Raw genomic sequence first — 24,895 nt, forward strand, 5'->3', positions numbered from 1 at the left:
CGAATTCAAAAATCTTAGCAATAATCCACGCGCTTTCAAATCGAAACTGAAGAATTTCCTCATGGGTCACTCCTTCTATTCTGTAGAGGAGGTCCTTGAAAAATTAAGCTGATTCTTATTGTATTGCTGATAGCGTTTACTTAAACTTATGGACTGACTTTTTTTTCAGGTTCATGAATATTTATTTTTATCTGTTTATTGCTTTTATGTTGTATGTTCATGTACTGACACGTTCCATGACCTTGGAGATTTGCTCCTCAATTTGGTCCTACGGAACTTGACGTGTAAATAAAAAATAAATAAAAATAATGCTTCGGAGGTACAATGTGTGTAACACGTTGGTGGTCGCCACATCGAGCCGCTATTGTAATGCATTGGTACGTTGCGGCCTGTGCCGTAGAAACTGGGTTCTTGTTGTTGTCGACTACTGTAAACCATAAGGAGTAAGTTGTAATGCAAATGCGTAAGTACACTACCGGCCATTAAAATTGCTACACCAAGAAGAAATGCAGATGTTAAACGGGGATTCATTGGACAAATATATTATACTAGAACTGACATGTGATTACATTTTCACGCAATTTGGGTGCATAGCCCTGAGAAATCAGTACCCAGAAGAACCACCTCTGGCCGTAAAAACGGCCTTGATACGCCTGGGCACTGAGTCAAACAGAGTTTGGATGGTGTGTACAGGTACAGCTGCCCATGCAGCTTCAACACGATACCACAGTTCATCAAGAGTAGTGACTGTCGTATTGTGACGAGCCAGTTGTTCGGCCACCATTGACCAGACGTTTTCAATTGGTGAGAGATCTGGAGAATGTGCTGGGCAGGGCAGCAGTCAAACATTTTCTGTATCCAGAAAGGCCCGTACAGGACCTGCAACATGCGGCCGTGCATTATCCTGCTGAAATGTAGGGTTTCGCAGGAACCAAATGAAGGGTAGAGCCACGGGTCGTCACACATCTGAAATGTAACGTCCACTGTTCAGAGTGCCGTCAATGCGAACAAGAGGTGACCTAGACGTGTAACCAATGGCACCCCATACCATCACGCCGGGTGATACACCAGTATGGCGATGACAAATACACGCTTCGAATGTGCGTTCACCGCAGTGTTGCCAAACACGGACGCGACCATCATGATGCTGTAAACAGAACCTGGATTCATCCGAAATAATGACGTTTTGCCATTCGTGCAGCCAGGTTTGTGGTTGAGTACGCCATCGCAGGAGCTCCTGTCTGTGATGCAACGTCAAGAATAACCGCAGCCATGGTCTCTGAGCTGATTGTCCATGCTGCTGCAAACGTCGAAGAACTGTTCGTGCAGATGGTTGTCTTGCAAACGCCCCCATCTGTTGACTCAGGGATCGAGACTTGGCTGCACGATCCGTTACAGCCATGCGGATAAGATGCCTGTCATCTCGACTGCTAGTGATACGACGCCGTTGGGATCCAGCACGGCGTTCCGTATTACCCTCCTGAACCCACCGAATCCATATTCTGCTAACAGTCATTGGATCTCGACCAACGCGAGCAGCAATGTCGCGATCGATAAAACGCTATCGCGATAGGCTACAATCCGACCTTTATCAAAGTCGTAAACGTGATGGTACGCGTTTCTACTCCTTACACGAGGCATCACAACAACGTTTCACCAGGCAACGCCGGTCAACTGCTGTTTGTGTATGAGAAATCGATTGGAAACTTTTCTCATATCAGCACGTTGTGGGTGTCGCCACCGGCGCCAACCTTGTGTGAATGCTCTGAAAAGCAAATCATTTGCATATCACAGCATCTTCTTCCTGTCGGTTAAATTTCGCGTCTGTAGCACGTCATCTTTGTGGTATAGCAATTTTAATGGCCAGTAGTGTAATAACGGAACGATCCAGTATTCTTTTCAAATGGATTGCAACAATTGTACTGGGTCACGCCTAAGTACATTCCTCACGTGGCTGTGGTTGAGATAATCATCTGCATTTAAACTATCATAGAACGCAAACGATACATTTCCGGACATGGGTTCCTATCCAAAATGTTATGTACTCACTACCCTCTACACATCCTTGAAGTTTGTAACGGGAATTTCCGAGCACCGTGTATAAGCTCTAAAACGACGAAATCCAGTATGGCGTCTTCCACTTCTCAGAACTCGATATTATCACGGAAGTAGCTAGGAATCCCCAATGATGGAAGCTGGGCATTTACATGTCATGGTGAAGTCACAGAGAGGTGTCACTGCAGTGAACCTAACGTCTCTTATGTCGATACAGTCTTAGCACAGTCTAACAGTCTACCAGTCGCGACACTTCGCCTCGGTTTTGTTGCCCACACGCCAGCAGCGCCCCAAGCGGCCAGTAACTTAAACTGTTAGTTCGGCGCGATCGTGAAAGCGAATAGTGGTTGTTTATTTTGATTTCTACAATGGTTTTTACAAGCGGGAGCGTTTCTAGCTCAATAAATTGCAGCAACAACAGGAAGAAGACACCACAGATGTCTTTTTTAGGTTTCCTAATGATCCTGAGATGTATATACCATCATTTTACTAAACGGTATCGTCAAGATTCACTTGCAAACTACATGTGTATTAATGAATCGTTTTAGAAGCAGAAAATGGCTAGTCAACAGCAAACGAAAGGACCTTATGAAAAAAGACCCAGTTAACCTGTATAATAATATTAGGTTTTGTTCGCTACATTTCGAACAAAACCAGTTCATGAACGCAGACAATAATAAACTCGTGTGGAATGCACTACCCACACTGTTTGACATCCCAAATAAGCCACCTCAATTGACGATGAAGAGGAAACTGCCACAAAGATTCGACAATCCATCTGAAGTTGTAAAACAGTCCTATTACACAGAAGCAGTCAGTTCATCTCTCCATGTATCAGTGCCAGATTCGTGTGAATCGTCAACACTGACCTGCATTGATGATGAAGTGGTTGGATTAAGTGCGGTTATTCGTGTCTTACAAAAGCTTAACGTTTGGTATGTATTTCATTCACTTCTGTTGTTAGTCACTTAATTTTCATTGCTTCCTTCGTGCGATGACATTATTTTGTTGGCACCTTGTTCACTGACAGACTGTTTGAAAATTATTCAAATATTTGGTTTTGCGTGAAATATAATGTAATCAGCTCATTATAATGTTTTCAACGTATTTCTCCCACTATTTGGCAGTTGCTTGAAGGTTGTACTTGTGGCGACAGGCGACAATGACAAACGCAGTAGGCCTACAGAACGATAAATGAGCTGTCGATCGCATTTGCATGTGAGGTACATGTCCGTTCTTCTTACTTGTGAATCTGTGTGTTTATATTCTTTTGATATCAACGTGGTAAGCTGCAGTTCCATTCAACGTCACAAGTGTTTCTTCACGAATGTGTTGTAGCTTGCCACTCGATTCATGGTTTTTGTCAATACTTGCGCTTATTTTAGAATCATTTTTAGAAATATATATGCCTTGTGATACTACCCAAACCCTTGGAGGCAAGAAAATAACTCAAATATTTCGTAAATTACGTAGGAAATGGATGCAAAACAAATATTGTGCTTACGACGCGTCTGACGTTCACCTTACCCGCCGCTTGGAGCGCTAGCGTCGCTTCATCTGTCAAACGGTAACAAGTTTTACAGTAGAGATGGGCAAACTGAAACACGTAACTGTTTCGAAACAAATGAAACAGTACAATGTAATGTTTGGATACGCTGTTTCGAAACAGTGAAATAGTTTGTGTTTTGTAATCTAATATCCCTACACATTTTATCATCTTGAATGTCTACTGTATAAGTATGACCACATAAACACAAATGAGGTGCGAGAGCGCTAATCATATCGCAGAAAGTATGAAACTATCACTTAGGTGTCTTGGCAGTTTCGTATTTCCTGCAGCAAATGCGCTGCTTTCGTGTCGTGTGACTTTCATACTTTTCAATTGGCTGAGGACAGCCGTAGCTGAAGATAGAAGAACCACCACGAACGTAACTGGAGGTGGGAGCAAACTGCAGAAACAACGGATATGCTACTGGGATTCCCACATTCCGTTAGTATGGGTAATATACCCATCCTGCTAATTTCCATGCACACAAAGGGAATCATTGTGGATAATAGGCACAGTGACTATAGACTCACAAATAACGCCAAATAATTCGTCTTTCAAGGTGTTTCGAACCGTTACTATAAATTCACCATGCTTCCCAGCCCTTCCCGTTCACCATTACACCATCAGTGATATGTCAAACAGATTGCTTGCTTGCAATTATACCTACATCAAATTTATGTATATGTCTAATAACTGTCACTCGACGCTTTTTTTATTCAAAATGTTGTAGGCTTACTTGCGTTTCTTATTATGATTATTGCAGATGAACAGAGAAGCGTATGTTATAAAAAAAGTGTAATTTAACTAAATGATTTTCACATATTTATTATTTTGAATGCGAATAGTATGCGTTGTTTTATTGTTTTGTTAGTGTTTATAAAGCAGATGTTACGCCATTTCGGAATAGGACAGTCAGCTAGAAACGAAGCTTTATTTTCGGATATCTTAAGCTTCATGCTATTTCTTTATCAAAACGATTTCGACACTCTTGAAAATGTTTCCTGAAGTGGTATGTTGTGTTTCAGTACCTGTGCTGAGCCCGAATCTTGTCCGACACAAAGCGGAATGAAACATCCCTGTTTCGATACAATTAGTCCGTTCCAAGCACAGGTGGACTGAAACAGCCTTATTTTGAAACAACGATACAGTTTCTGTGTCTGGCTCGAGATCGAATCTGGTTCGGTTATCCGAGACAGGGGCGGAATGAAACACCACTGTTTCGAAACAGTGAACCACAGCCGTTCCGAAACACTGAAACAGTTCCACGTATCGATACACTGTATTGAAACATAGAAACAGTGGCCAAGTCTATTTTACAGCAGTGTGTGTCGCGGCTGCTATGTTAGGCCGTGTTCTTACAAGGGAACCTCCCCATCGCACACCCCTCAGATTTAGTTATAAGTTGGCACAGTGGATAGGCCTTGAAAAACTGAACTCAGATCAATCGAGAAAACAGGAAGAAGTTGTGTGGAACTATGAAAAAAATAAGCAAAATACACAAACTGAATAGTCCATGGGCAAGATATGCAACATCCAGGAGAGTGTAACCTTAGAAGCGCCATGGTTCCGTGGTTAGCGTGAGCAGCTGCGGAAGGAGAGGTCTTTGGTTCAAATCTTCCATCGAGTGACAAGTTTAATTTTTTATTTTCAGACAATTATCAAAGTTCAGGCACTCACACATAATGAACTTCGCTCTCCAAAATTCCAGGACATGTTCAGATTTGCTTGGACATATGCAGGATTTGACGGTCTACACAATGAAAAATTTGAAAACGTTAAAAACATATGTTTTGACAGAGCACAGGGAAAACTGTGCGACTGTGCATTCATTTGTTGCAGTTTATGTGACAAACACTTATGTTTTCATCACTTTTTTGGGAGTGATTATCACATCTACAAGAAAACCTAAATCGGGCAAGGTAGGAGATTCTTTTTACCCATTCGTCAAGTGTACAAGTTAGGTGGGTCGACAACATATTCCTCTCATGTGACGCACATACCGTCACCAGTGTCGTATAGAATATATCAGACGTGTTTTCCTGTGGAGGAATCGGTTGACCTATGACCTTGCGATCAAATGTTTTCGGTTCCCATTGGAGAGGCACGTCGTTTTGTCTACTAATCGCACGGTTTTGCGGTGCGGTCGCAAAACACAGACACTAAACTTATTACAGTGAACAGAGACGTCAATGAACGAACGGACAGATCATAACTTTGCGAAAATAAAGAAAGTAAAATTTTCGCTCGACGGAAGACTTGAACCAAGGACCTCTTGTCCCGCAGCTGCTCACGCTAACCACGTTTTTTTTTTTTTGTTTTGGCAGCCATGTACTTTAACCATTATTTTTTTTTCAATTTATTAGTCATAACATTCCGCAGTAGTACATAATTTTCAACTGACATTTAAAAGTAATAAAACAAACTAATATTAATTACAGGTTCCTTGGCATTTTAGAAAAAATCCAAGTCTAAACCAGATAGTGATGTTCGTCACTTGATCGTATTGTTCGTATTTGTTTTTCAAAGATCAAATTGTCTCTCGTTTCTTCATGTTCTGAATCGCATAATCGAAAATGGAGTTCACATGACTGTTCTTCTGAGGAAGTTGGCGTATGTATCATAATAATTATTCATGCGTAGTAGCTTGTGATGCCGGTCGGAAATGTACGTCCAAAAATCTCCTTCGCTCCGTTACTGGACAGCAGGTAAAATACCGCGTGTCCCTTCAACCAGTTGACGGCATTTTTCTTCCAGGTGGGGTGTAGTTCTTCTTCCGGGTATAAAAGGCACGCTGGCGTTATCAAATACCGCGGTTTTCTCTGCGTAGTTGCTAATTTTTTCTGATTGACATCCATATATTATTCGCATTTCCACAGACAAATTGATGTTCATCTGTATCAATCAGGTTGCAAGTGGTACACAAAGGGGAATCAGCCAGGTGAATGGAATGTAGTCTGGAGTTCGTTGGAAATTTCCTATTCACAAAATAGTACCACAATGACCGCACTTTTGCACTTTTGTTGGTAAATACGGGTGGTGTATGTTCCTCCAGATATCATGCCAAGTGTGACCGACGTATTTTTGTTCTATGATGTTCTTGGTCTTAAAGTTCATTATGTTTTGGTATATTTTCTTAACTTTGATGACATCTTTCTCGGGTGTTCCCAGTCTAATGTAGCTATATTCTACAAAGAAGTGTTTTAGGTGGTTAAGTTCATTTGGGATGTGGTGAACGTCTATTGGGGCGTCCTGGCTGGCCGGCGCTATTTCATTTAACAAGAATGCGGCGACACTGTTGACTGACCGCTTCCACAGTTTATATGTTTTACAGACGTACAATGCTTGTGCTTTATTGTACACGTCTGTGAGATTCAATCCACCGTTCCCAGTCGGTAGAGTCAACGTTTGGTACTTGACTTTGAAGATGTGGCCGCGGCTGACGAAGTGGCCAATTGTTGTTGTTGTGGTCTTCAGTCCTGAGACTGGTTTGATGCAGCTCTCCGAAGTGGCCAAAAGCAGCCAAAATCCTGTTCGCCACTTCCCTCGGCATTGGCAGGGCTTGCGCCACGTAATTTAATTTAGAGGACAAATATACGAGGGCGGTTCAGAAAGTAACCTCCGATTGGTCACAGTGCGGCTTGTGGGGGGAGTAGCGACGCCATCTGTGCGTTCACGCACTCAACAGGTCAGTCGGCATCAAGCCGTGGTCGAGTGAACGTCGTACCTGCGCTAGTTTAGTTTTTGTGGCAGTTTGAAATGTGTGCTGCAATAGAAAACCCCGCCAAATGTGAAGTGCGTGCTGTCATAAGGTTTTTTACAGCCAAAGGATATTCTGCAGCAGCTATTCATCGTGAGCTTTGTGCCGTGTACGGACCAAGAGTTATGAGTGAAGGAGTTGTCCGTGAATGGGTACGTTTATTTAAAAGTGGACGAGAAAACGTTCATGATGAAGAGAGGAGTGGTAGACCATCATTGGTGACTGACGAACTCGTTCAGACAGTTGATGCAAAAGTTCGTGAAAATCGACGTTTCTCAATGTCTGAGTTGTCTACTGGTTTTCCACAGATTTCTAAAACTCTCTTGTATGAGATAGTGACAGCAAGATTGGGTTACCGTAAGTTCTGTGCACGATGGGTGCCCAAAATTCTTACCGACCACCACAAAACTCAAAGAATGGCCTCTGCATTAGACTTTCTGTCACGTTATGAGGACGAAGGAGAACCATTGTTAAACAGAATCGTGACCGGTGACGAAACCTGGATTAAGTACGTGAACCCTGAGACAAAAGAACAATCAAAGATGTGGGCACATTCAAATTCGCCTACCAAACCAAGAAAAGCCTCGCAAGATTTTTCTGCCAGAAAACTGATGGCAACGGTGTTTTGGGATGCCAAAGGGGTGTTGTTGGTTGAATTCATGGAACGTGGTACGACCATTAATCAAGACGTGTACTGTGAAACAATAAAAAAGTTACGACGGGCTATACAGAACAAACGCCGTGGTATGCTGACTTCCGGTATCGTTTTTTTGCACGATAACGCCCGTCCTCACTCTGCTCGCAGAACAACGGCCCTTCTTGAGTCCTTCAAGTGGGACGTTATCAACCATCCACCTTACAGCCCAGACCTGGCGCCAAGTGATTATCACCTCTTCATGCATTTGAAGAAATGGCTCGGGTCACAGCGGTTTGATGACGACGAAGAGCTCAAAGATGCGGTCACAGGCTGGCTCCAGGCACAAGCGGGTGATTTTTATGCAGAAGGAATTTCAAAGCTTGTGAAGAGATACGATAAGTGCCTCAATCGCTATGGATACTATGTAGAAAAATAGTGCAAAGATGTAGTTGTAAGATGTATATATTAAAATATTTTTATTTAACTTGGTGTATTTTTTTAAATCAACCGGAGGTTACTTTCTGAACGGCCCTCGTATATTGACGAGAGCCATTCTTTGCATTTCATCAAGAGTACGGAGATTGTGCTGACGTATACAGGCACGGATGGTGTTGCGGATTCTTCTGTAATTAACTGCGATGGTCTGCCGGATATTCCTTGTATACTCCACCCCAAGACATGTCATGGTGACAATTTCCTTTATTGGCCCATGAATGGGAACTTCTAATCCGCTTCCAATATTCATGATGCCAGACTTATTTCTATTCAGTTTCGCACCAGATACTTCTTCATATTTGTTTATTATGTCGAGTGCTTTCTCTATCTTGTCGTTGTCTTTGACAATAAATGCAACGTCATCGGCATATGCCCTGCAGACAATCCTACGGCCGCGTGTAGTGAATCCGTGTAAGTTGTCGCTCAGGCGAAAAAGTAATGGCTCGATTGCTATTACAAAGAGAGACATAGACATCGGGCACCCTTGTCGCACCGAACTTTTCATTACAATGGGCCTACTGGACTGATCGTTTACCATAACTGTCGATGTTGACTTCTGTAGAAGATTTATAATAATGTTGATAAAACCTTGCGGAAAGTTCATGGTACGCATGGTGTGAAAAAGGTAAGCATGATCGACTCTATCGAACGCTTTCTCAAAGTCCAATGATACGATGGCGCATTTTATGTTACAGGCTGCGGCAATGGAAATAATATCTCTGTAGTCGCACAGTGTTTGGTAAATTGATCTGTCTTTTCCCATGCTCGATTGATATGATCCAGTGACTGTGTTCAATACTGATATTAATCTTTCATTTATGATGCGGGCAAATATTTTATAGTCAGAATTTAGGAGAGTGATAGGCCTAAAATTTGTTACAGATTTTCCTGCAGGATGTTTCGGGATTAGAACAATGGTTCCTTCTAGGAAGTCGTTTGGGACGCCATTGGTGGGATTCATTAATTCGTTACAGATACACGCTAATTTGGGAATCAACTGCCTTCTGAACATTTGATAAAACTCCGCCGGGATTCCGTCAGGCCCAGGAGACTTATTTTTCTGGCTTCGTGTTATAGCGTCTGCGACTTCTTCTTCTGTAATTTCAGTTAACAAGTTGTTTGCTTCTACCGGGTCGGGCCTGCGTGTGAATCCCGTCATGAAGTCTTTGTCCACCGGGATATCCATTGTCGTTTTGCCTAATAACTCTGTGAAGTACTTGTGAATTTCGTTCTTGATGTCACTTTGCTGCGTCAGTAATCTGCCGTCAGAAGATCTTAGTTCTGTTATTATTTTACTGCGTTGCCCCTTCCTCTCACTAATCACATGATATATAGATGTTTGTTCTCCTTTTACAGCATCGTGAAGTCCTGCTCTTACTTGATGACCTTCCAGCTGTTTCCGCTTCAGTCCGAGAAGTTTAGCCTGAATCCGTTTTATTTCCACGTAGTTGGCGATTACGGACACATCAGATTGGTACAGGCCACGAAGGACTTGGAAGTAATATTCTATCGTCCGTTTTTGCCAAACACTTTTCTCGCGGGAGTAATTCATGGGCGATTTTCTTATCGCGGGTTTCACACATTTCATCCACCATGCCAGTGCCGAGGTATATGAAGTGAATTTGTTCTCGCACGCGTTCCGTACGTTATTGAATATTTCATGGTATTCAGGGTCTTTTAGATGTTCCACGTTCAACTTCCACAAGCCTCGTCCCCTCTGCGTTTCTTGCTGTTTTAAGTTCATGGTACATATGTATGCAGCGTGATCCGAAAAGATAGTGGGCCATAACTCTGTCTGGAGGAAGTGCGTTTCCAGGTCGACTGTTACATAGATCCTGTCGATGCGACTAGCGGAATGATTCGTAATATGAGTGAAACCCGGCAATGCACCGTTCTTGAGCTCCCAGGTGTCAATTAAGCGGAGTTCTCTAATTACGGCTCCGAGTTCTGCACAGTTATTAAAATGCGGCGTCTGGTCTTTTGGAGACAGCACACAATTATAGTCACCTCCAAAAATGATATGCTCGTAGCGGCCACCGAAAAGGGGAACTTTATAAAATTCAGCTCTTCGCCTCCTGTTCCCGGTGCCAGATGGTGCACAGATATTTATAAAACGCGTATTGTGAATGGTGACAGCTAGACCTCTGGCGTTTACCAGTTTCTCGACATCTTTGATGATAATTCCTTCTTTGGCGAGTATCGCTGTTCCGAGGTCACGGTCGCTCCCTGGATTTACGACTGCATTGTAACCTGTGATGGCATCCAGTCTAATATCTGTTACTTCTTGTAACATAATAACATCAATATCAGCGGCGTAGAGCATGTCTTGCAAGTTCTTAAGGTTTAATACGCTACGGATCTTGTTTAGATTCAAAGTCCCGATTCTATAAGCTTGTAATGAATTCATGATTAATTAAGTAAGTATACAAGTCGTTATGGCCCACTGTCGACAAAGCCTAAGGTTTTCCATGTAATGACCGAGACGATGTCTCGTCCCTCATTTGCTTGCCTTTCTGCACTGGAATCTTTCCTTCTGGTAGGTGTGACACTTCCTTCATTTCCTCATCTTCGGGAAATTCTTCAATGTCATCTGCTCAGTTTCTCGTATCACTGCGTTGAGACTATCTCTGGCCCACGTTGAGATGGAGTCCTGTTCTTTGTTTCTTTACTTGTGGACCGTTTCGTTTCGCCATCCTGTTGCGTCTGCGTTTTCAATTTTCGAAACTCGTCTTTTCCCGCTGTATACAACTAATTTGGCGACCGATATGTTGTGCCTTTTCACGCACTGATTGTACCTTTTGAGGAGCGGCAGGTGGAGCTATCTTCCGTTTTTTATGCTTTTTGGGAAGAGATCCGGATTTCTGTCGCTCTTCAGTCTCGAAAGCCGTGCTGGGATCTTGTGCAGCATCCTCGTTCTCGTCTCTCTGTACATCTTGCTCAATAGTTCCGTCATTTTTGGAAAGACATCCTGCTCCTGTGATGGGCGCCGCTTCAGGCGACGGAACGACAGTCGTTATTTCAGTAGAGCTAGTGGTCACTGACAAGCTTTGGTCGTCGTCTTTTCTGTCGCCACTGCTCTCCAAAGCGAAACTCGATGTCGTAGCAGTGTGGCCACGGGTGGCCGTGCATATGTCACTGGTAAGGTCGTCATCGTCATGGGAGGGACTGCTTCCCCCGCCGGTAACTGCGTCACTCTCCTCTGTATACATTCGGAACGCACGTGTCCAGTCTGTCCACAGCCGGAGCAAGTGCACGGCTGTCCATCATACATCACAATAGCTCTATAACCGCATCCGTCAACATACGAGGGAATATCCTGTTGAAGATCTATTTTTATTTGCCTGACACCATTTATACTGGAAACGTTTGAAAGGTGGTCCACTTTTCCGCAACATTACTAATGACCTTTGCATATGCTTTGAGGACGCAATTAATTTGTTGCGTAGTTATTTCAAAGGGAAGTTCGAAAATACGGACTGTTCTTATCCCGAAACCTGCATGATCTACTTTGACATACCGACGTTTCCATCACAGTGATTAAATTTAAAAGATCCTCCACATCCTTCAATAATCCTATCACAGCATTTAGCATTCACCATCTTTACATAAACTGTGCTACTCACAATCGATAAGTGGATCCCAATTATATCATTGGAACTGAGCTTTACTACATCGCGCAAGAACTGTTCTACTTCGAATGCTTTAGGTCGTGCAAAGCGTTCATCGAACGTGAACGTCAAAGTATCTTTGCGGAGCGGTTGCCTCATATTCATGTTCGTGTTCGTTTCATTTTCAATTATACAACTGACGTGTAAGCCGCAAGAGCGCCCACTCACTTGTCAGCACGCGGCCGGCCGCAGCGAGCACGTAAACAAGGCCCGTCCGCACAGCTCGCCCACCGAAGCACGACTTGGCGCTGCTCAGGGATGCGTTGACACCGCAAAAACACACGGCAACACTAATTTGTAGGTGAACACACACTAAATGATCTATATTTTTCAATATTTCTCGAGAACCACACGAAAACTGATGGTTGTTGACGTTGCTAACCAGAGATACTCACCACGGGACCACGGCGCTACTAAGCTCAGACTATCTTTGATGTTGCCTATGTTGCTCATGGATTACTCAGTTTGTATATTTTGCTTATTTTTTTCATAGTTCCACGCAACTTCTTCCTGTTTTCTCGATTGATCTGTGTCCCGTTTTTTTAAGGCCTATCCACTGTACCAACTTATAACAAAATCTAAGGAGGGTGCGATGGGAAGGTTCCCTTGTTAGTACGGCCCAGTTGTCGAGTGGGGACGGGTGTTTACATACCACGTGCGTGATCCTGCGCGTGGCCTGCAGCGGCAGCGCGGTGTTGGCGGTGGCGAGCAGCGCCCGGTTGGCGCGCAGGAGCAGCAGGAGCGCCGCGCGCGCCTTGGGCAGTGGCGCCAGAAGCTCTGGCAGAGTGGCGCGCGACGGCGTGTCGGTGGAGATGAGCGCCGCCAGGACGCCCGCTCCGCTCGGGCCCGGCCGCAGTCCGTCCGGCGCGCCCGGCAGGCCCTCCACCAGCGTCGACACCGACCCGTCCGACAGCCGGCACCTGCCACACCCGACGGACGTGTCATTACTGTCTCCATTTCTAACCACTTAATGACTATCTCTTCATACAAGGGCTGGTCTTAAGTACACTACTGGCCATTAAAGTTGCTACACCACGAAGATGACGTGCTACAGACGCGAAATTTAACCGACAGGAAGAAGATGCTGTGATATGCAAATGATTAGCTTTTCAGAGCATTCACACAAGGTCGGCGCCGGTGGCGACACCTACAACGTGCTGACATGAGGAAAGTTTCCAACCGATTTCTCATACACAAACAGCATTTGACCGGCGATGCCTGGTGAAACGTTGTTTTGAAGGAGGAGAAATGTGTACCATCACGTTTCCGACTTTGATAAAGGTCGGATTGTAGCCTATCGCGATTGCGGTTTGTCGTATGGAGACATTGCTGCTCGCGTTGGTCTAGATCCAATATTTGTTAGCAGAATATGGAATCGGTGGGTTCAGGAGGGTAATACGGAACGCCGTGCTGCATCCCAACGGCCTCGTATCACTAGCAGTCGAGATGACAGGCATCTTATCCGCGTGGCTGTAACGGATCGTGCAACCACGTCTCGATTCCTGAGTCAACAGATGGGGACGTTTGCAAGACAACAACCATCTGCACGAACAGTTCGACAACGTTTCCAGCAGCGTGGACTATCAGCTGCGGTTACCCTTGACGCTGCATCACAGACAGGAGCGCCTCAGCGACGAACCTAGTGCACGAATGGCAAAACGTCATTTTTTCGGATGACTCCAAGTTCTGTTTACAGCATCATGATGGTCGCATCCGTGTTTGGCGACATCGCGGTGAACGCACATTGGAACCGTGTATTCGTCATCGCCATACTGGCGGATCACCCGGCGCGATGATATGGCGTGCCATTGGTTACACGTCTCGGCCACCTCTTGTTGGCATTGACGGCACTTTGAACAGTGGACGTTACACTTCAGATGTGTTACGACCCGTGGCTCTACCCTTCATTCGATCCCTGTGGAACCCTACATTTCAGCAGGATAATACAAGACCGCATGTTGCAGGTCCTGTACGGGCCTTTCTGGATACAGAAAATGTTCGACTGTTGCCGTGGCCAGCACATGATCCAGATCTCTCACCAATTGAAAACGTCTGGTCAATGGTGGCCGAGCAACGGGCTCGTCACAATACGCCAGTCACTACTCTTGATGAACTGTGGTATCGTGTTGAAGCTGCATGGGCAGCTGTACCCGTACACGCCATCCAAGGTCTGTTTGAATCAATGCCCAGGCGTATCAAGGCCGTTATTACGGCCAGAGATGGTTGTTCTGGGTACTGATTTCTCAGGATCTATGCACCCAAATTGCGTGAAAATGTAATCACATGTCAGTTCTAGTGTAGTATATTTGTCCAATGAATACCCGTTTATCATCTGCATTTCTTCTTGGTGTAGCAATTATAATGGCCAGTAGTGTATTAATTATCACTGTCTTCAAAAAAAAAACAAAATCACGTAATTTGTTGTTGGTTTGCAGCTACATATTTGCAGTCCTAGCACGGATTACAATCTCTGCAACACTGTACCACTGCGCATCGCGAGAGGATTGAAAACAAAATGGGGCTCCACAGTCATAAAGTGGAGTATCATCCGGTAATCCATTTTATGTGTAGGGCGTAGTCAAATGAAAACCGAACACTTGTCACAACAGGACCATCGAACGTTTCCATTCAAAAGTAATCATAAGTATGCTTTAAGACATTTATTCCAGAGGGAGACGAGACAATAAATTCCTGTTTCACAGATCGCACTCAGCCGCTGACAGATCCACAACACCCACTCTTGCACTTTCTTTTCCAACTGATACTGGCGTCCATGCCAGTCTTTCATGAGGTAGCCAAACATGTGAAAATCACACGGTGAAATATACCGGCTATATAGATTATGTTGCAATGTTTCGCAACTACGAAATGTGTTTCCATTTTGTTTTTGAATATAAACTTTATTGTCAATACAGTCTGAAAGGAACTTATACTACAATGAAGAGCCGTCCATGGAGATTTGTTCTAACTCAGCACATGCTCAATATGTCCACCATTTCGTTTCCTAACTTCTTCAAACGAACACTGAAGTTAGTGATTACCCTACGGCACATGTCTTCCGTAATTTCACTGCAAGCTTGAAGAATAAGTCATCTGAGCTCCATTAAATCACGTGGCCGTTTCGGGAAAATTATTTCCTTTAGGTACGCCCAAAGGAAAAAGTCACATGGATTGTGGTCTGGACTATGGGGGGGGGGGGGGCAATTTTGTCCGTCATTGAAGCGACCTGGAAACCTGAGTGAAATGATCCGCATGTCGAAATGCTCGTGTAAAAACTCCAACACAGTGCTTGCAGTATGTGGCCTTGCTCTATCTTACATGAACCACTGCGTGTTGAAGGGCAAGGCAGTAGCAAGAAGCTGTGGAATGAAGCTATTGCGAAGCATGCTCAAATAACGCTTGCTGTTCACAGTTTCTTCAAAGAAAAAGGGTCCAATAAGTCCATGACTGGAAATTGCTGCCCACGCTGTAATCCTTGGAACATAATGTTGTCGTTCATGAAGCACTTGTGGGTTTTCAGTGGCCCAAAAGCGTACACTTTGTTTGTTAACCACACCGTCTAAATGAAAATGCTCCTCGTCTGAAAACCAAACGTTCTTGAGAGTTCATTCCCTATCCTCCGCCCACTGAGCAAACAGTAGTCTCTGCTACTTGTGTTCTTCAGTGAGCTTCTTTGCACATGTCATCTTCTATGGGTACATATGGGGGTCACTTTTAAGAATGCGTTGAACGGAGCGTCTGGATATTCCCAGTTTCACTACTGCCTTTCTACACGATTTCCCGGGACTTCTCTGTACAGCAACTCTTACTGCTTCAATATTCTCCGGCGAACAAACAGGCTTAGGCCGAGGTCGCTTCGCTTCCAATACTGTTCCTTCCTGTACAAATTTATCGTACAACCTGTGGATGGTCTTCTTGCAAGGGACCCATCGTGTGTTAAACTGTTGTCGAAAACGCCTCTGAGTCACAACAAGGCTTTTCGCTTCATGAAAAAAGTAACACAATTGCCGATCATTGCTGTGTCGTCAGTCTTCCATTGTCAGCCATTGCTGCTTTACTAGTCTCCTAGCGCCAGTATCGTGAATTACACGTCATTTTGAAACTCATTTGTTTTTCCAAGCTCTGCTGGTACTGCTGTAGAGACCCCAGCGGGATATCTAATGAGCGTCGTAAATTGTGAAAGAAACAATTGGTAACACATTTCGTGCGCCACACTGTAAATGGCTAAATCATAGCCTTTGTACAATTGGCAGTTTGGGACGGGTGTCATCGTGCAACAGGACGATTCTCTCCGACAGCATTCATGGGCATTTTGACATTATGCAAAGTTTCAGTTTCTTCAAAGTGTCTTCACAGTGCTGCGCACTGACAGCGGTTCCACGCTCAAGAAACTCGACGAGAAGAGGGCCTCTGCAGTTGAAGAAGGTCATAATGGCCTTACTGGAATCTGCGTAAACCGCTTTTGATTTCTATGGCGGGGGAGATATGGGATGTTTCCACTGTTGGGTTTGACATTTGCCATCGGGCTCTCAGAATTCTATGGGACAGCGTCATCCTGTTACAGATAATGCCCTGCCCCACACTGCCAACTGGACGAAGACTACACTTAAGCTATTTGGTGAGGAAACACTGAAACATTCCCTGGACAGCGCAGATCTTTCATCATGCGATTTGTACATCTTTGGCGACCTGAAGAAAGACATGTGTGGAAGTCAATTTGAGTCCGATGAGAAAGTGCAAGAGTAGGTGCACTTGTCGCGTGCCGGCCGCGGTGGCCGAGCGGTTCTAGGCGCTTCGGGCAAGAACTGCGCTGCTGCTACTGTCGCAGGTTCGAATCCTGCCTCGAGCATGGATGTGTGTGATATGCTTAGGTTAGTTAGGTTTACGTAGTTCTAAGCCTGGGGGACTGATGACCTCAGATGTTAAGTCCCATAGTGCTCAGAGCCATCTTGTGGCGTCAGTGTGTGAGTGCATTCTACGAAACAGGAATAGTCAGATGAAGACATAAAGTCTGAAAGTGAGTCGGTGATCATATTTTTGGTACTTTATTTTACAGGTCCGTCTTGATCTTTTTTTTTCCATTTCACTATGATCGCTTTCGTTACTGCAAACTTCAGATCACAAAATATTCTGATGTAGTATCAACGTCAAACGAAACATGTAGGTACATTGTAAGTACCTACTTGTTTAGTTTGACATTGATGTTACATCAGAATATTTTACGATTTTATGATCTGAAGATGGCAGTAGCCGAAACCGGTCACAGTGAAATGTAAAACACGAATTGGTGGTCTCGTCTCCCAGTGGGATAAATGTCTTAACATATGTGATGAATACTTTTGAATGGAACCATTCCATGGACGCATTATGGTGAATGTTTGCTTTTCATTTGACTGCCCTTCATATTTGAAAGGGAGCAATGCTGCACATTCTGTGCTGAGCTGGTGGAACCCTACGGCAACAAGTCACCACTGTATAACACAGTGCTCATAAGATGATTTCATTGTGCCCAAAAAAAGTGGCAGACCGTCTCTCTATGAAAAACCACTAATTGCAAGAGAAGTGGAGGTGTTGGTGTTTGAACTCCTCAACACCTTGCATGACTTTTTAACATGAGGAAGGTCGCCGCTCGCTGGCTTGTACAACTGCTCACACCCATTCAGAAAGGTCGCCGAACTGTGGTGGCACTGGAAATGTGACACCTGCCAGGCCAATGCGGATCACTTAATTTTAGCTGCCTCATCGCCTTGGACGACTTCTGGGTGTATCGCTACGATTCTGCGACAAAGGAGGAAAGCAAGCTGTAGAACCATGTGGATTCACCACCCCCAACTAAGGCAAAGACCCAGTCATCACTGGGCAAAGTGATGCCGAGAGCATATTGAGACTGCCGTTGTGTGGTGCTAAAAGATTACGCTCATAAGGGGTAAACCGTCACAGGAGCATACTATCGAAATTTTCTGAGGAGATTACAGGATGCTGTCAAAATGAAGTGTCATTGGAATCTGTCCAAGGAGGTATTTTTGCTCCACAACAGCGCCTCATCTCATTCTGCACAGTATACAGCAGCACATACTGCTTTTTGGGAACCAAATTTCGTCTTAACCACCCCCTTCCCCCCCCCTCCCTCCACTCCACCCGCCTCGATCCTCACATGATCCACAGCGACTTCTTTCTCTTTCCCAGATGGAATTTTCACTCTGCAGGGCAGTGTGCACTGATATGAAACTTCCTCGCAGATTAAAACTGTGTGCCGGACCGAGACTCTAACTCCGGACCTTTGCCTTTCGCAGCCAAATGCTCTACCCACTGAGCTACCCAAGAACGTCTCACGACCCGTCCTCACAGCTTTACTTCCGCTAGTACCTCGTCTCCTACGTTCCAAACTTCACAGCAGGCCTCCTGCGAAACTTGCAGAACTAGCACTCCTGGAAGAAAGAATATGGGGAGGACATGGCTGGCAGAAGGAAAGCTGTGACGAGGGGCCGTGAGTCGTTCTTGGGTAGTTCAGTTGATATAGCACTTGCCTGCGAAAGGCAAAGGTCCCGAGTTAGAGTCTCGGTCCGGCACACAGTTTTAATCTGCCAGGAAGTTTCTTTCTCTTTCCTTGGACGAAGAGAACATTGCACGGCAAGTATTTCCTGAATGACGACGAGGTAATTTGTGAGATGGAACATTTCCTAAAATTATGTAAATAACTTCATTTTTTCGACATGATGATTGTCGCTGTATGACAAACACTCAAAACAAAACAAAGTCGCTTCCTCGCCCGCCAATCAGGCAGACTTATTAGTTTGAACAATGCCAGAACATGTAATGGACATTAATCAGTAGCAAGTGTATCAAGAGTCGTGAAATCTCAAAACTATTTGGCCGTTCGCTGCTAATCTCCTTGCAAAGAAAATACCAGACACCTCTTTGTTCTAAGAATTTCCGGTAGTGTTGCACCTTTATTTGCAATATGTTTTGTTGTGTCATCAGCCAGTGCCAAAAACTTCTAAAATGTGGGCGAAGAAAGTATACTCATGTAAGTGAACGTAATGTAGTTGGTAGCAAAATAATGGATACATACAGGGTGCTCCAGAAACATCTGATGGTTTTAAAAATTAAAGGTTTCAGGGAAAAGTGTAATTTTTTAATGAAGATGCATTCTCTTTTTTATAACTAATTAGTGTGAATCGCTATTTCCTGAAAATAACATTTGCTAAATGTCCACCATGCTAAAAAACACATTTATATAGTCCCTCTGGAAGAGATAACGCAACTTGCAGCAACATACCGTTTGAAATCTCGCGAATGCACTTACGAATTCGATCTTTTATTTCGTCGATACTGGGTGGGTGTTTCCCAAACTGGGAAATGAATCAGGTTCAGAACTTTTCATTCAGCACTCCCATGAAAAGACGTGCAGTATGGGCTGTTGCTCCATCTTGCTTGTGCTATGGAGGACATTGGGGATTGATTTCATGACGCAAAAATGTTTGCAACATGGGTGAGTAGCGCTAAGAATTTACTGTCTCAGTGTGACCTTCTGTTGCAAAGAAATTCAGAGCAATAATGCGCTCGGAGGAAATGGCGAACCATAATGTCACTTTTCCACCGTGCATAGGATGCTCCAGCTATTCACATAGGGTATGCGCAGCCCGAAATAGACAGTTATGTTTGTTTACACGCCCAGACAAGTGGAAATGGGTCTCAATAACCTGTTCACAACGTTCTCTTCAACTCGCAGAAGCTCCAAGACCTCGCTGCAAAATTGAAGTCTCGTTGTCTCAGCCCTTTAAGTAAACTGGTGGACAACTTTTTGGTTCTCGTACGCACGCTAGTGAAGCTCTCTGTGCAGGATACGGTGAACGCTGCTATCCGCCAACCCAAGTACGATAGTTTGCCGCCGAGCCGACCACTGATGACTACTCAAGATCACGTCCCACGCACGATTCGCGTTTGCTGTGTGCGTACCGAAAGAGAACGTCCTGCAGGTCTACTGTCCTTCACAGTTCCATCTTGACGCCATTTCGATATCCATAGCAGCAATTTCAAAGTCTGAATTGAGAAGGTTTTATGCCATGTATCAGTGCTGCACTATTTTAACCTAGTTTAACTCCTGTCATTCGACATTTATGGACTCATATTTTATATGAAACTGAGGATGAGACATAGGTCCCGATACCGGGTGGGCCGGCCGAGGTGGCCGAGCGGTTCTAGGCGCTACAGTCTGGAACTGCGCGACCGCTACGGTCGCAGGTTCGAATCCTGCCTCGGGCATGGATGTGTGTGATGTCCTTAGGTTAGTTAGGTTTAAGTAGTTCTAAGTTCTAGGGGACTGATGACCATAGATGTTAAGTCCCATAGTGCTCAGAGCCATTTTGAACCATTTTGATACCGGGTGGTGCTTTCCTTTAGGAAATGAAAAAATTACAACTGTAGTGGATCTTGTCATTGATGATACGAGTTATATAGTAGTACACAGTCCAGTTAAATGAGAGCTAAGCCTATGGAATACCATTGTTGAAAAATATTATTTGCTAGTACAATTGCTAATAGAGAAGTAAAGATTCGCCAGTGTCATTAAGTGTCAGTTTAAACAGCATTGCTGGTTGTAAGGGGAACAAACAGAGTTAGTAACCGAATTTTACGACGATTTCTGAAAGTGATCGTTGGAAAGAAAGGAAGAATCTTTCTTTCTTTACCTTACTTCTTGCTAAAATGAGACGAAACTGCAGTTGTACAAGAAATTAAGAATATGGAGTCAATTATTTATTGAGAACAGATGTCTGCTGTGTTTATGATTACGACTTAGGTTATAACGTGGAAGATCAGTCGACGACAAAGTTAAAACTTACTAATCTCAAAGGGACAGTGAATCAAAACAACAATATAGAATCAAGTATCAGATACAGACGCTGTTGTGGTGGTTACGGGACAGTACAATGTCGGGATAGCATAAAATACGAAGGTCGTTCAATAAATGAAGCTCCAATGTTTTTGATTTTTTTACAGCCGTTAATGCATAAAGTCCTTTTCAGTGCTTCAAATTTGATGTTTCTTCTGCACGTATGCGAGGTTTCGAACAATTCCGACGGATGGCAGAGCCGCAGTGAACCATCAAAATGGTGTCTACCCAAGACTCTCGTTACAAGCAAAGAGCTGCAACTGAACTATCGGTTGAGGGAAAGAAACAGTGGTGAACGATCATATATGTTTGTGTGAAGTATATGGTAATGACTCACTTGATATAGTACTGTTAGGCGATGGGTTAAGAGGAATTAAAGCGCCAGGGACTGCAGAACCACGTTAGGTGCACCTGACATGGAGAATCGCGTGGATGCCATTACTCGTGCAGATCACAATGTGACAATTGGTTCTACAGCTATCAGAGAGAATTGGAAGTACGTGTACAATAACTGAGACTCTTTGATATTCAAAGGTGTCCTCAAGATTGGGTTCCATGAATATTCACAACAGACAACAAGATTTTAAAAAAAGCCATATCATCTTCACCGTTAGAGAAGTCTGAGGCAAATGGTAAGGCCTTTCTGTCACATATTATAGTGACGGAATCTGGATGGATGACTAAGCCGAAATCAAAAAGTCAGTCACTGGAATGGCTCCACTCCCAGTCACCAAAAACGGAAAATTTCAAGGCAGCTCATGACAGTATTTTGGAGTAGTGAAGCCGCCATTCTTGTGAACGTGTTGCCAAAAGGGTCAACCATTAATCCAGGGATAAACGTGAAGCCTCTGAACAAACTCAAGAACTGATTCCGATGTACGTAGTCTGACAAGACCCCAAAAAATTAATCTTGCTCCAACACGACAATGCACGCACACACAAAAGTCTCTGAATCCAGGAACACATCTCCAGTTTTGGTTCGACACCATTGAGTCATCCACCTTATAATCCAGATATGTCGCTCTCTGACTTACATCTGTTTGTGCCACTGAAGGACTCTCTCAACGGAACACACTTTCGAATGTGATGAGAATGAAATTCATGCAGTGAAAACATGGCTATGAACAGAAGCCTAGAGCTTTTACCAACAAGGAATACATGCTCTTACACAAGGCTAGAGTAAGGTAAATGGAGATGAGCGTTTGGCGTCATTGGCAGGGAGGCCCCTTGCGGGGCAGGTCCGGCCGCCTTGGTGCAGGTCTCATTACATTCGACGCCACATTGGGCGACCTGCGCGCCGGATGGGGATGAAATGATGATGAAGACAGCACAACACCCAGCCCCTGAGCGGAGAAAATCCCCGACCCAGCCGGGAATCGAACCCGGGCTCGTAGGACGGCAATCTGTCACGCTGACCACTCAGCTATCGGGGAGGACGGAGTAAGGTCACAAGGTAAAAAAATAGTACATGTAAAAAAAAATGTTGGCTGACATTCTCACCAAGCTCTGAGAAATAAAATGTGAGGCATTATTTATTGAACGACTCTCGTATGTTCTTCATAATCTTTTCATATTTAATCGGGACTCGTTACAGTGCTCTTACCAGTGCCAATGTTTATAGTGGTTTTGTAGGGAATTCCCTTTGTGGCTGCCTGCCTCCACAGTGATGAGGAGTGGAACAGTCAGAGGCCCTCACCTGAGAATCCTGTTGCGGCCAGTCTCCGCGATGTACAGGTGGCTCTGGTCAGGTGTCAAGAGCAGGCCATTGGGGAAGCGTAGTTCGTCGGCCAAGACGGTGTTGGCGCCCGTCTCTGGGTCCAGTCGCAGCACCCTGCCACACAAAACACGATCCAAATACCACACAGTTTGTGAAACCCACACCAAGTACTCAAACACATCTTATGAATTGTGAACAGGGACTACAGATTACGTAAGTTTCATGGACTTACAGTGAACATGAGCTTGGAATTACAGACTCCGTTAATATTTTTAATTCCAAAATTTATCAATAACGAGCGTTGGGTGATTAGCAGTTAACTTTAGGCACACTAGTGACTTAGAAAGAATAAAAATATCACGAAGTGGTATTTCACACTTATGGGACATACACTTTCCAGTCACATTAATGTGACCACGTGTCAGAAGCCTGAGCAAATACCTTTTGCAGCGCGAACCGCTGTGAGACGCGCAGGAAGTCAGTGAGGTTCTGGAAGGTGGCGACAGGGCCGCGGGGCCATGCCGACTCCACTGTTGTGTCTAGCTGCTGTAGATTTCTCGGTTGAGGATCGACGACGCGAACAGCTCGATCCCATAGATTCTCGATTGGCTTTAAATCCGGGGAGTATGGTGGCCGGGGGAGTATGGTAGACCCATCCTGGTGCTCTTCGAACCACGCACGTACACTGTGAACTGTGTGACACGTTGAATTATACTGCTGGTAGATGCCATCGTTCCAAGGAAAAACAAACTGCCGTTGGAGTGCATATGGTCCCCCGGGATAGAAGCATACTTGTATTGATCCATCGTGTCTTGCAGAATGGCGAGATCATCCAGGGAATGGCACAAAACATCCCACAGACAATAACGCTCCCGTTTCCTGCCTGGACCCAGCCGGAGATTGTTGTAAGATATTTGCTTTCGGACGTTTCACGGCGTACACGCTAATGGCCGTCTGTCCGAGGGAACATAAAACGTAATTCATCTAAAAAAGCCACCTATCGCCACTCAGCGAAAGTCCAGTCGCGGTGTTGCATCTGAACAACAGTCAGCAAGACTGCATGAAACAGGCGCCTGCTGCGGAGGTCCATACGCAGCAATGTTCGCTGAATGGTCGTTGAGGAGACACTGTTGGTAGCTCCTTGGTTCATCTGGGCGGTCAGTTGTTCAACAGGTGCACATCTATTCGCCTGTATACATCGCCGCAGCCATCTTTCACTCCTGTCATCTATGGCGCGTCGTACACCAAAGCCGGCCGATGTGGTCGAGTGGTTCTAGGCGCTTCAGTCTGGAAGCGCGCGACCGCTACGATCGCAGGATCGAATCCTGCCTCGGACATGGATGTGTGTGACGTCCTTAGGTTAGTTAGGTTTAAGTAGTTCTAAGTCTAAGGAAGTACAAGCATGTTCCGGGAAAATCAGGAATACAGAAATACAAGTCGCTGAGCAATGAAATAAATAGGAAGTGCAGGGAAGCTAAGACGAAATGGCTGCAGGAAAAATGTGAAGACATCGAAAAAGATATGATTGTCGGAAGGACAGACTCAGCATACAGGAAAGTCAAAACAACCTTTGGTGACATTAAAAGCAACGGTGGTAACATTAAGAGTGCAACGGGAATCCCACTGTTAAATGCAGAGGAGAGAGCAGATAGGTGGAAAGAATACATTGAAAGCCTCTATGAGGGTGAAGATTTGTCTGATGTGATAGAAGAAGAAACAGGAGTCGATTTAGAAGAGAAAGGGATCCAGTATTAGAATCGGAATTTAAAAGAGCTTTGGAGGACTTCCGGTCAAATAAGGCAGAAGGGATAGATAACATTCCATCAGAATTTCTAAAATCATTGGGGGAAGTGGCAACAAAACGACTATTCACGTTGGTGTGTAGAATATATGAGTCTAGCGACATACCATCTGACTTTCGGAAAAGCATCATCGACACAATTCCGAAGACGGCAAGAGCTGACAAGTGCGAGAATTATCGCACAATCAGCTTAACAGCTCATGCATCGAAACTTCTTACAAGAATAATATACAGAAGAATGGAAAAGAAAATTGAGAATGCGCTAGGTGACGATCAGTTTGGCTTTAGGAAAAGTAAAGGGACGAGAGAGGCATTTCTGACGT

The 24,895-nt window shown here is 44.5% G+C and overlaps 1 protein-coding gene across 1 annotated transcript in view; it reads right to left on the reverse strand.

The window, feature by feature from the left end:
- The window catches only part of LOC126259892 (adipocyte plasma membrane-associated protein Hemomucin-like), a 252,173-nt gene that overhangs the window by 47,552 nt on the left and 179,726 nt on the right, over nucleotides 1-24,895 (reverse strand). Inside the window, exons 6-7 of the mRNA XM_049956969.1 lie at nucleotides 22,751-22,885; nucleotides 12,814-13,081 (exon numbers count right to left, since the gene is read on the reverse strand). Of these exons, the coding sequence (XP_049812926.1) occupies nucleotides 12,814-13,081; nucleotides 22,751-22,885 (403 nt within the window). The remainder of the gene's footprint in view (nucleotides 1-12,813; nucleotides 13,082-22,750; nucleotides 22,886-24,895) is intronic.

This window comes from Schistocerca nitens, chromosome 5, assembly GCF_023898315.1.
Source record: "Schistocerca nitens isolate TAMUIC-IGC-003100 chromosome 5, iqSchNite1.1, whole genome shotgun sequence".
Taxonomy (NCBI): domain Eukaryota; kingdom Metazoa; phylum Arthropoda; class Insecta; order Orthoptera; family Acrididae; genus Schistocerca; species Schistocerca nitens.